This window comes from Misgurnus anguillicaudatus, chromosome 21 (genome assembly GCF_027580225.2).
Source record: "Misgurnus anguillicaudatus chromosome 21, ASM2758022v2, whole genome shotgun sequence".
Classification (NCBI taxonomy): domain Eukaryota; kingdom Metazoa; phylum Chordata; class Actinopteri; order Cypriniformes; family Cobitidae; genus Misgurnus; species Misgurnus anguillicaudatus.
Window position 1 is genome coordinate 32,123,010 of NC_073357.2, and position 13,734 is coordinate 32,136,743.

Sequence of the window (13,734 nt, forward strand, 5' to 3'; positions counted from 1 at the left end):
TGGAGAAGTTTCCTCCTATTCACAGTAGCAGGATGATGAAACTTTATTTCCTGTACTCAGGAAGCTCTTGTGCTTTGTTTCTTCATACATCCTGGAGAAAATATACACAGGTCCAAAAATGCTAACTAAAGACCAAATGGTATAAAAATGACCTTCCCTGCATCCGATAAAAAAAGTCCAGTCTCTGTGAAGCCAATCTTGAAAAATGTTTCTAAACACATTATAAATGTTAGAAATGTTTTGCTGAAACATGCCAAAAAGACTGTAAACGATGCAGTTCTGGATTGCAAAGTTAAAAGTTAAACAGTTTTTCACCATTTCTGAGTTTTAGGCGGTGGCTCGATGACGCATTCAAGCTGAGAAGGCAGCTTTCCCGCAAGTGGGTGTGGTTTTAACGCAGACGGAGGACACGCCCCCACCGCATGAGAGCAGAGAATGCAGCTTATTATTTTATTTACTTGCAATTTTTTGGGATGTTAAAGGCGGAGTACATAATATTTGAAAAACGCTTTGGAAAAGGGAGTCGGGCCGACTACCAAAACACACTTGTAGCCAATCAGCAGTAAGGGGTTTGTCTACTAACAGACTAACCTTGCCGGAGTTGCGTATATGTGGGGCGGGTCTATCAAAAGAAGGTCCAGATTTTATTGGGGTAGGGGCGTGTATGTTTAGTTGATTTCAAATATCAACATTGGCTTCAAACATTGTGCACTCCGCCATTAATAACACATTGTTCTGTGGTGTGACATACTCAGGACACATTTAATATCTGACTTTACAGGTACTTTAAGTACCTAATGAAAGGTGACCACTGAAACTGTTAAAATCAAATTTCAGATTTCTAGGTATATCTACACGAAACTTCTGAGGCTGCCAGGCTTGTTAAGTTTGTTCTATTCATAACTATCAAACTATGTAACAAGCCATTTGTCTGTAAACCCTCAAACGTATCATTAAAACCATGATGATGATCTATTCACTCTGAAAGCCAGTCAGCTCTCCTATTATAATGTGTGCATTGGTGTCATACCAACTCCAGTGGTACAGGCACACCCATTTCAACAAACAGATAGATACATAATAAGCTTTTATTATACTGTAGGTGATTTGTGATATATAATAATTTAGATGTTCAAGACTAAATGCACTTTTTTAGCCAAAAGAGGCGATTTCAGGAAGTTCAAAATGTCATCCTCACCACTGATGATGACACATTGGTTCTCACGATCAATCATCATGTTTCTATACATGTTATCAGCTAGCGCATAGATATGAGGAGGATTTTCATATTGAGCCTGAGGAAAAAGAGAGAGTAAGAGAGAGAGAGAGAGAGAGAGAGAGAGAGAGAGAGAGAGAGAGAGAGAGAGAGAGAGAGAGAGAGAGAGCAGCAGACATATTAGCTCATGTGGATCTGCTTCTGTGTAGCGCATAAGTCAAAACTTTTAAAAAATATTTAACACTTTTGGCTGTTACTTCTACATGTCAACGATTATTGACATAAAGCTTGGTGGGGAGACAGGATTTCAGTACACTGGCCAGATGTGATAAAGTATCTAGACTTATAAACTATGTACTGTTTGGTGTAGGTCAAGTGGTTTAATGGGTAAGGCAGCTCTGTGCTGCATTTTTCTGTATAAGAATTCAGCTGTTAAAACATTTGCACCATGTCTACAGCCTTTAAAAAGCTGCCTTTTACACTTCTAAAAACATTAATGGACGAAATATTATTTATATATGAGGAGCTCAGATGCAAAAGCCACTAAATGCTATCTCAATCAAAAACGTTCATCAAACACCTTCATCTCAAATTTGCTTAATCCCACCCGGAGGCCCTTCAGAAATACTAGTTTATTGGCAGAATCCACTGTGGAGAAAATCATGTTATATGTCTATGTGGTGTTTTTAATGTGTTTCAAGACACGTCATGTGTAAATTCATCATTCAACACCATTGCTGAGCATTTTCTCCATAAAAATTGTTGACAGTCTCATTCGCGCGGTTTAAAATCGCCTGTGTTTCCAACGTCACAAACATTGAATGCGTGGAGTAGTAGTTTGAGCTACTGATATTACGTATGGATGCCGGATAGACTCTGTTAACATCAGGACTTAAAGATTAGTGCTGCAAACGCGCAATTCACATGTACAGCATTGTGTGAAACCGAACTTAGGAGTTATGTGTCTGAAAATGCCGAATGTAGCATCTATTTACATATATATCTATAGTCCGAGGTGGTGCAAAAGAGTAGAGGCAGGGGCTAATTTGCATATTCATAGATCTGGTTTTAAAGCATGAAGAAATTACTGTGACAGGTCAAACTTTTATTTATATTTTCATAATGATGTGTTTTAACTTTTAAAATTCTTAACTACAGTGAGACTTTAAGAGTCTGATAAAAATTCCCATTTACAAGAAATCATGTCAGGGTTTTGGATCAGAGCTCTTCATATCTTTCAGTTAAGACTTTAGAGAAACATATCAAGCAGTGCCTAATTGGTAAGCTTTTTTTAGGGAATTTACATTATGCTCTACACTGTACCAAGGAAAGCTGTAGAGTCTACAGCATTCACTAGTGAAAAATCCAGCTAAGACCACCAAAAGCTAATAGCTGGTTTAAGGTGGCAGTAGCTGGTTTAAGCTGGTCCTCCCAGCCTGGCAAAGCTGGTCAAGCTGGTGAGTCAGCTGGTCTTCCAGCCTGACCAGCTAAGTTCAGCTAGGCCAGCTTAAAAAGTGACCAAAACACAGCTAGACCAGCTTGCTACACCAGCAAAACCAGCTAAAACCAAGCTGAGAGACCAGCTAAAACCAGCTCACCAGCTTATGGTCCTTGAGTACTCACTCGCAGAAAGTTTTAAATGTCTCCTTATTTAAAACAACTCATCCGCCTCCTTCCAGAATGGTTCACATGTCTCCGTAACAAGCTGATGAGTTAAATCAGGTGTGTTAGATAAGCAGACATCTATACATTTCTGGGAAGAGGTACTCAAGGACCAGGATTAGGAAACCCTGCTCTACAGGACAACTTAACCTAACTCAACCCTAGATGGCATTCGACTCAACAGTCATGTAAGTGAAGCCATAATGGAGATTTCCAAAGGCTTAAAAATTCACAACATGACAATTTCTTGGACACCACAGTAAATAGTTCGTTCTTGACTCAGATGAAACCTAAACTATGTGTGAGAAACCCATCTTAAAAAGACTTACTGCGCCTTGGTACATCTCAATTTCTTTCTCTCCAAAATAGGGCATTTGTTTGAAAGGGTTCACTGAGATGAGCACAGGACCAATGTATGTCTGCAAATGAACGTTAAGGTCCAAAAGATCACTGAAAGAGAAACTGGCATGTACAATTTCTATGCAAATATGTCATTTAATTCATTTTTAAACGTTTTACATCTTAATATGGGAAAACTTCATGGACCATTTTACTCATTGTGGTTGTTAATACTCATAAAACTTGACTTATTATTCATCAACCAGCCCAGTGAAAGTCTTGTGTAATGAGCTGGTGACATCACTGAAGTTATATATGGCAGCAGAGGAGATGCTGGTTATTGGGTCAGACACTGTTGCTCTCCTCCAAATTCAATAGGAAGAGAAGAGCAACGCAGTGTGAGCGACTCCAGCTATTTGGCTGACTGGCAGTAGTTGCTCTTTGCAAATAAAGGAAGTATTGAGCTTGGCTCGCTGTGACCTCAGTTCCATATGCTCCTGACTGGAACACTTTGGTGTTGTTGCTATTTTCTGACCACAGTCACAAGCCGATTTGGGCCATGAATCCGAAATGTCCAGAGTCTGCCAAGACTCCATAACCCTAATAAGGGCAAAAAGAGAAATATATGGCTAGTGAGATTTTCATCTCGAAAAAAGCCAATTTTGTTTGAAGGAAGTCGGCAGTAATATGTGAAGAATTAGACGTGAACCCTGCCAAGTGCTTGGGGTTCATATAGACCAGAGGTAAACCGGCATTCTTTAGCTGCCATTAACAATCTGTTCTTACAAACACAGCCCTGGACATAAGGCTTTGATCAAAAACGGTCTCTGCTACTGTGAGAAAATGTCAGAAAAGTCAAACTATAGGCTTTAAGGACAACTTTCATGTTAAATGCGAGTGTTTGGTGAAGGATAAACCCAGACAAGATTTGAATCTCAAAATTATTAAGGTCCAATGGCAGGATACAGAAAACCATCCATCTGCAAAATTCAGATATACCAGATAAACTAAAATAAGGTTGTGGGTTGGGATTCAGTTGGGGTGTTCTGGTACAAAAAAGCCTCCTTAACATAACCAATGGCTGATTTTACTCCACAATGGGTGATTTCTTAGGGACTAAATATCCAATAGCAGATTCGTTTATGTAGGATAAATAAGGCATTAAACATGTGAAAAGGATACAAAAATAAAGTCATCCATGTATCTTTTCTTGAGGTTTTCCACAATGGCGTCCTCACTGATTTTGGTGAGCAGCACCATGTCATCCACTCCGCTCTGCTTGACATTGTGGCTTTGCCAATGGTACCGGTAATGTCCCCGGCTCCCCTGTGAAAGCAAACACAAACAAAACACTCTCATCAGACTGTATGTATACACACACCCATAGCAGCAGGTAACAGTCAAAAACAGTATTAGCATATATTTGAATATCCAAAAACAATATTAAACACCTGACAGAAGTCCAACATGACAAGACTCCTTCTGAATTCCTTCTAAAGTCACTGTGAAATGTTTGATGTCAACATATTGTCTTGGTACCCAATTTGAATATCATTGCGCATCTTGCAGCCATATTAAAACAGCAAAGTCCTTGATTATTACGCCCGAATAAGAGTATAGTTCATAACCACATTGGCCTATAAAAATCGCAACTTTTAATTTTCCGTCAGTCTTAGTACAGGATGTAACTACAGAAGAGTCAAGTTTTAAATAGGAAAAATATCGAAACTCTGTGAGTGCGATGCTAATGGTCTAATCAGATTCAATGGATTATGCTAAGCTATGCTAAAAGTGGTACCATCATACCCAGAGATCAGCTGAATGGATTCCAAAACGGTAAAAATCAAATGTTTAACCCTAGGGGAGCTGAAAAATTAGCAGATTTTCAAAAAAAGTGGAGTTTCCATTTAATATTTTTAGAATTTGGAAGATTGGATGATGTCAAAGTGGTAAGGAAGCCTATTTGGATACCAGTTGTTGTAAATCCTGGTCAGTTTTTTTGGGAAACAATCAATATGATGCATTTGCATTTATTGTAAATCATGACACAGAACTGACATTTAATCCAAACGGCTAAACAATTCCAGATCACATTCGTTTCCAATGCATTGCATTTGCTGACGCAGTTTTTGCAAGCCAACCGTACACTCAGCAGGATGACCACGTCCAAATCAACGCCTGGAGCTTATTCTTCCTCACCACAGCAGATGTTGATTTTGTTTTTCTAAAGCAATGAAAGTGCACGATCAGGAGTCTCCCTAACGCTCCACCAAATCCTTCTTTTGATCTCTGCCTGATGTTCCCTCCATCTCTTCCTTCTCTTCTCTTACCTCCCTTCCCATTTCTGTGTCTGTTTGCTTCCGCTCTGTTAATGTTTTTGCAGAGGGTGTGTCTCCAGAGAGCTGGGTCATTCATCACGGGGCGTGAGTCAATGACTTCTGGCTACCGTAATGAGGTCACAATGCCCCGCGAGGAACCGGGCCCTTAGTCAGAATCACACAAAGCCATTTGAGTGCATTGGAGAGGACATCAAAGGAGATGCATACAAAAAGTATGCCTCAAGTGCAGAGATCGGATTGAGTGCCAGACAGACGCAGACAGTGAGTGTGCTGCTTGGAGAGCACATAAACCAGCTGCACTGCTGTTTTAAACATTTTCCTCTGTAATGTTCAATCATTAGGGTCTTAGTCTGATTTAAAAGGCAGTTTGGTCCATTCTTCTCCTACAGCAATTTTCCTATGTTAAGGGATGCCATGACAATGTTAGGGATATGAGGTAAACTGGAAAGACATTTAAAATCCTTCTTATTCCACACACTGCGAAGTCTGAAAAACTGACAATCATTTGGTGTTTGGAAAAAGTAAAGCAGGTAGAGTTTTTCTCTCTGAAAGGATTGCGGTCATAAACCGGATTTGATTATTAATGGTGAAGCATAGTTGTTAAAACTGGGCATCTTACTCGGTGGCGGCTCGTGACTGCTCTTCTGAGGGGTGCAAATTCAAAATATGTGTTTGTTGCGTCACGTGAACCATGTGCATCACGTGTCTTGTCCAAATAAGTGCCTGCTGCGCACGCGTCAAAAACGGCTATGAGTAAAGAGACGCTCGCGTTCACAAAATACACACAAGACACTCCCTTAACAGTAAACTCTGATTACACATGCGATTATGAGAGTATCTGGCAAACGCGAGCATCTCTTTATCATAAACCCTTTAGACGTGTCTGCAGCAGGCACTCATTTTGACAAGACACGTGATGCAAATAGGTTCACTCGACACGGCAAACACATATTTTGAAATTACGAACACACACACATGACGGGCTACATACATGTTGTGACGAACTTTGCATCATGCGCCCTCAAAAAAAAGTCACCGGCAACTCCGATTTAGGATATTTCCCACCTCAAACCTAGGTAATATTTAGGTAACATTTAAAGTATTTAGTTACATTAAAAGAACATTATTAGGAAATTCGTAGCACAAGTCCACTTACACTTAATGGTTTTCTTCTTTAAAGGTGCATTGTGTAACTTTTAGAAGGATCTCTTGACAGAAATTAAAAATAATATACATGGGAAAATGACGTGACTTATTGTGTGTCCGTATGAATAAATTAAATGTAAAAGGGTTAAAATTTTAAAAATAAATTGGCAGATTACTTGCATACATTGGCTTTTTTGAGGACCCAGTCTAAAATTTCTAGTTTTATTTCATTTTGAAAGAATATTTGGGGGATAATTACAAAAATGTCAATGTGGCATAACCAGTCTGTGTCAATTAGTGTAACTAGTATTTTTTTAAATTAAAATATAAATATGTTCATAAAAAATATGATGTTTTTACATACATTTTTTACATAATTTTTCAAAGACTATTTAGAAAACAGAGCTGTTTTCAGCACATTTCAGGACAAATATTACAAAAACACATTAAAATCTACATTTAGAAATAACTAATAAAATGATTTTTTTTTTTAATTTTGATGATTACGCTTACATGCCATCAAGGTGGATAAAATATTTAATACTTCTCATTCTTTGGCACAATTGGCGGTTATTCCATTTGACATTTTAGGTCCATTCGGTCTTAAATTTCATAAAAATGGTGCAAATGTAATTTTTGCATAAAATTTACATAAATACACTGTGCATTGAAATAAACCTGATGCATGCTTTTAAAACAATTATTTTTTTTTAAAATAATAATTTGTCTGATCTTGTCAAACCGTTTTTGTCACTGACCCACATAACTATATTCCCAGTGGTGTATAAACCCCTTAAAAATGAACTGTATTGTTTTCATTACCTTAGAAAGAGGCATTTTTTCTACATACACTGCGGGTCCCCTTACATGGAAGTCGGCATTTCACCCATTCATGTTTCGATAGTAGCCCAAAATGGACAAACTGTTCTATAGAGCGCATATTGTCACTACGTCGTCCCAGATGATGACATGTTGGTAGCCATGCGTTTCGAAAGGGAGGGGTGAGCTGTAGACTGAGCCATTGGCTGCAATTTACAATCTCATTCCATAGAGTAGTGAACACACACACACACACACACACACACACACACACACACACACACACACTCCAGTGACCGGGGAGCATTTGTGTGAAAGGTGCTTACAAACCAGATTCTCTAACCATAAGACCACGACTGCCTCATGATGTGATGGTATCTCGTGAGAAAATCATAAATCTGGACATATCAGAAGGTTGCTATGCAGGCAAAGCCATTATAATATCACAGAGTTTTGCACGTCTGGAATGCTGCACTATATCAATATTCCAGAACTGTTTTCTCATATTATACAACCAAAGAGTGTTAATTACCCTGCGGCTGCGACTCATAAACACCTGGAAACAAAATGAACTGTCTCTATTTCCGCCACATGTTCCTTATAAACAAACCGAAGCAAAGCTTCAGAATAAACTGAACTAATAAACCAGTATGCTATATAAAACACACTACATAAAATTACTTTTGTATATTATTTTCCCCTGAGCTCTGTTAGCGACCCAAGTTTAAGTCAAGTTTGAAAGTATACTTGCTGTTCTCTCCTACTTCTTCCTGTCTTTTTACACTTTCTGGTAAAGGTAATTAAAACAAGTCATAAATGAGATATTTTTAAAATCCATCTCTACCTTCTATCTAAGCTTTTGCGACACCTTATTAAATGTTCAAACGACCTGTTTGTTTATGGCAGTTCTTTATAAAGAGAGGTTTTAAAACCATTAATAGTCAAAGCAGTATTCTATGCTGAATGCTCTACAGTAACTAAGCAAGCGTATTAATAATGTAACATATAGAAGAAGGTGCTAACTTAAGCCAATGTCAGCTGACTCCCCAGGGTTGAAAAATCTCCTAGGAGAAAAACCTCCCAACTTTTTAAGCCTAGGAGGGGAAAAAGTCCTAGGAGGAAAAAAACCATTGGGAGATATATTGACTGTATATATGATGTAAACGAATAAAGAGATTAAACGGGTTCTGCCAGTGGTCGTTGGTCAGGCATGGGCTGGGCATCACGTTGAAGGACGGCCAGTAGATCACCACAGCACCATTTTAATCTTTTCTTTCTGAAATAAATGCTTTTCATCTATAAAGCACAATACACATTTAAGCAGTAAGCTTTAAGACTTGAGGACCACACAAAGTCTCCCAATAAAGAAAACATGGCAGCGTCTTTGCTTTTAAAGAGCAGTAGTTGCTCCCACTAGACTTATTTAAGGATGAAAATGTACTGTTTTGTGAAGAAACACCGGAAACATGGGAGGCTAAAGTTCACTAAGCTTGTGCTGTGGCTTACCCAGAAACAGCAGGCATCATTTAAAACCATGACAAAAATGATACCCATCTGCACCAAGCAAGGTCACATCCCAAAACTCCCTGGGAATACATAAATAAGAATTTAAAATAACCCAGCATAAAATACCTTAACAACAATAAAATTCAGTGTTACAAACAGAACAGATGACAGCTCAACTCTCACAAATAAGCATAAAAACGAATTTGCTGAATACTGCCATAACATGACATCACACGCATGTCAGTGACAAACTAAATGAAAACATAAGAAAACAAGGTACATCGATTCTACTGTCTTTATCTTAAAACTATTTCTTATCTCATTCTGAGTCTGATTATTATCTGATGATTTAGTATGTTTCACTTTCAAACACTGTGTTGTTTCTGCATGTAGGTTATTATATCAGTTTCAATATCTCTTTTGAAAGATAAGAGTTTGGCTTTACAAAGTATTAACCGACTGGTTGGTATCACATGCACACAGTTAAATATCTGCCCATCAACATACATGCATATTGAATATGTGACAAAAATGACCATCATGATAAAAAAACAGGGACGGTTCACAAAAATGCTTCATTCATGAAAATGAGAAAAAATCCATTGTTCTTTCTCAAATTTCTCGCCAGAAAATACTGTAACAGATAATTTCCCCGCTGTAATCCTACAGCAGTTGAGAAATGTCAGCAGCACAGTTTTAGGTCCGTAGCGCCTTGGCAGGCTGTTCCCTCATGCAAATACCATTGCCTTATATGGCGAGCGTGGAGCGGAGCTCTACGCCAGCACAGGCTCAGGAAATGGCTGGGTTTGATTCAATAAGGCGGCAATTTTTCTAGATGCTTCTTCTATTCACTCCTAAACCATCTGGATTTCACACAAGGGCCTCTGCTACCACACAGCAGGCCTAATGTTCGATCTGGTTGGCCAGATCTTCTCCAATCCCATCTCACTCTGAAGAACACAGTCGTCCTTCATGTAAATATTCCTAATGAATGAATAAAATGAAAAGCACAGTCCTATGGTTCTCTGATTGATGGATTAAGCATATGGACTACAGTACGGTGGCTTGGCTGTGAGTCCGGTTCAAACCAGATGTGTTAATAAAAATGAAGGCAGAGAGTGTGTAATGAAATGATTAAGATTTTTCAGGAAGAATCTATATGGGACTCAGACGGTCTGTGAAAAGCCAGCCTTTAACACATTTTTTGCATAAAATCATTCATAATGTAAAGAACATTCTGTAAAAAATCAACTTGATGTTTTTTTGTGAGGCGAAATCAATAACTTGATTCTTTCTAATACATATTTAGACTATGATATCCATGATTTCACAGGCAGGGTCATATCCACATCTGATGTAGTCTATACTGTATATTAATAGGCCATTGAGGGGGGCCACGAGACAGTCATAGTAATGATAAGAGAGAAACCAAATTTCAAAAATGTGTCTCACTCGAAGCCCACGAGATAATGATGAAACATTTCAGTCATGCCTTTCAACAGGAGACACATACAGCTAGCATACTGTATAAACTCATATGTAAAGTGATCATTGTCTGCTCAATGTTTTCATTTGTTTTACAATTGTGAGCACAGTGCAGATTTTTATGAATGTCATAAAATCCGATTATTTTAATCGAGAAAAATATATCATCTGGTACTCACAAACAAAACTATGTGTGCTCCAGAAAGAGAACAAAATATCATAAAATGGTAAGTGGATACTGATGTAGAGCAAAAAAAAAAAACCACGCCCAGGCACTCATATGTTCAAAGGGTAAAAAGCCTTTATTATAAGACAGGGTTACATATAAAGAGCACCTATTGTCCGATTCACGTTTTTAAATTTCCTTTGGTGTGTAAGTGTGTATTAGTACATGTTAACGACATGCAAAATCGACATAACCCGAAGTAAACAATGACGCGAGTTATCGTCTCCAACATAAATCTCTTTTCTTGGATTACAACAAACACACAGATTGTAGGCAACAGTTTATTACCTGGGATTGGTGATGTAGACAAAACCAACATTATCATAAATCTTCCTGCTTCGGACTTAAATTAACTCCTTTTAGCAACCGAATCCTTCAAACATGGTAAGGAGCGTCACATTTCCTGCTGACGTCAGAGGTATTCAGGCCAATCACAACGTACAGAGTAGCTGGCCAATTAGGGACACAGAGCTTTTCAAATCCGTGCTTTTCAGGAAGAGAGAAATCCGGAGCTACAAAAATGTACAGATGTAAACCATGCGAACACATTGCATTATACCAAATACAGAAAATAACGTTGTTTTTTAGCAATGAAATAACAACACCAACGCGTATCAGCCCAAACAAGCCTATGTCAGGGTGCAGTGCCATTTTCCAATGGTTTTGACATAACATGCACTTGGTTCTAGATGGTTCTAAAGCACTTAGAATTTTAAGTGGTCCTTAAAAAGGCCTCACAGAAAATGCCAGTCTGGAGTATGTCCATAGCAGCCCAAGCTCAATGTTGACCCTCTAAAATTGAAGCTTAAAATTAAGTATCAAGTCTGGAGATGAAACATAGGTGTGCAATGAAAGTAAACATGTTACATGTTTAAAATATAAATGTATCTCAATTTTTTGCCTTTGTAAACACTGATCTTTGACATGGCCTTTCTCAGTCAATATTAAAGATATCAAGGTTATATTTGCACAGAATGTAGGATGATTTTACATAAAAAACACTTTACAAAGGCAATTTAGTTGTGTTTTCACAGGGTCACAAAAATGCCATTGTATTGTATTTTTTTCTAGCATTACATAATCAAAACTGTAATTAATCCCAGCGATGACGTACTGGGAGAAAGATCTCTAGAGGCGTTGGTCAGGTTACTAAGGAGTAAGAGAACGCACAGGAGACAAGGAGAAAATTCTGGGCAAGAAGGGGCAACGGAGGCAGGTCTGTCTACAGCGTCTCCAGAGACAGCTAACACAGAGGGTTTGTGTAAGCTGAGATAGGAGTGGCTCTGAAATGTCTGGCTACTGCTGGGAAACTCTGGGCCAAAGTTTCCGAGTTGAGCGCAGTCGTATGCTTCTGCACGCTTTTGAAAGCAGTGGAAAAAAATTTAGCACATTTTGTCTATTGGGGAAGTCTGGAACACCATCATTTTCCCTGAAGTACACATAGGGATGGATTATGTTTAGACTGGGATTCTAAAAATGGTGCTGAAATTCGTATCGCGCGGCTGATGAGACAAGGTGACGATGCATCATCGTACAGACAGCAGAAACCGTTCTCATGACCATCATGGGCATTTCATCCATACACACTTGAATTTTTTTTACAAAGGCTGTAACTGGGAAGGTACACTTTAAAAATGTCCTAATATGTACCATTTAGGTACAGCAGTGGTTCTCAAACTTTTTCTGCGTGCGCCCCCCCTTGTGTACAGTGCATTCCTTCGCGGCCCCCCCAAAGAAAATTTATGACAAAAACTGTTCTAAAATTTAACATTTTAATTAAACGAAACATATTAAGTTATACAAAGTAGTGCTGTTGGTTAGTAGCCTTATTTTTTTAGGTTTTATTACACAGAACTCATGATAAATTAATGTATTTAATAAAATGTCATAAAACTGGGGCCCCCCTGGCACCATCTTGCGGCCCCCCTGGGGGCCCCGGACCCCAGTTTGAGAACCACTGAGGTACAGGTATGCATTTGGTACCAATATGTACATTTCAGGTACAAACATGCACTCTTTAGGTACAAAGCCAAAGGTGTACTTTTTGAAAGGGTACCGCCCCAGTGACAGCTTTTGGTACCTCAAAAAAATGTAAAAAACAGACGTATAATAGGCCCTGTCCCCAATTGCACACTCCGGACTTGTGGTCCTCCTCAGACTCCACACTTTGATGACATCATGTAGTGCAGACTTTAGGGACCCTTGATGCAAGTCCACGTGGGGGCACCGGAGTCGTATTTTGGGACAGACTCGAGCGTCACGCCGAAAATAGGAAGAGAAATTGCCCGTCAGTGTGAACTCCTCCCATCCATCATCTGATTGGTCTGATTACTCTTTTGCAAGGACTTCTGGGTTGGTAAAGTGCGCGAAGCCTGCTGCAGTGCTGGCTTCACCGGCGCTGATGAGCACACTTCAGAATGTAAAAATGAAAGGTGGGACACCCTACGGACTCGTAGACTAAGCGAGCACGCACAATTTAAGGCCACGAGACCGAAAGTCCACATGAAGTGCGCCATTGGGGACAGGGCCATAGTCTCATGCAAGCAAATGAAATGAGGGCACTATTGGGGACAGGGCCTGGCTCCTGTTCTGGGTATGACAACTAAATGACATAGCAGCAAAGGTTGTCAAACAATTTAAGCAAGCACAGCAAGGTCATTCAAATTTGTAAAGTATATTAAAAGCGTTTCTGCTTTTTTGAATAGGATATAACACCTAAAACAATTGAGTCAACACTCTTGGAAAATTTGTCAAATATGTACCCCAGATGTCCATAGTACCCTTCAGAGACAGACAAGCAGACACCTCACAGGAGTGGCTTATCAAGATTCTGATTAGATGGCATGATTACTGCACAAGTGTGCGTTAGGATGGGCACAAAAAAAGGCCACTCTAAAATGTGCAGTTTGCTGTATGGGGGGGGGGGGGTGGTATGGGGTTAATCAGGTTGTTGATTGTAGGCTGTGGAATGTTGGGGATGTGTGAAGTTGTCGGAT

General features: G+C 39.1%; 1 protein-coding gene across 2 annotated transcripts in view; it reads right to left on the reverse strand.

Annotated features, from left to right (window-relative positions):
- myo1ea (myosin IEa) overlaps window positions 1-13,734 on the reverse strand; it is a 59,476-nt gene that overhangs the window by 34,477 nt on the left and 11,265 nt on the right. For both annotated transcript variants that reach the window (XM_073858942.1, XM_073858941.1), the window contains exons 2-4: window positions 4,400-4,543; window positions 3,208-3,297; window positions 1,194-1,295 (exon numbers count right to left, since the gene is read on the reverse strand). In XM_073858942.1, coding sequence (XP_073715043.1) covers window positions 1,194-1,295; window positions 3,208-3,297; window positions 4,400-4,543 — 336 coding nt within the window. The remainder of the gene's footprint in view (window positions 1-1,193; window positions 1,296-3,207; window positions 3,298-4,399; window positions 4,544-13,734) is intronic.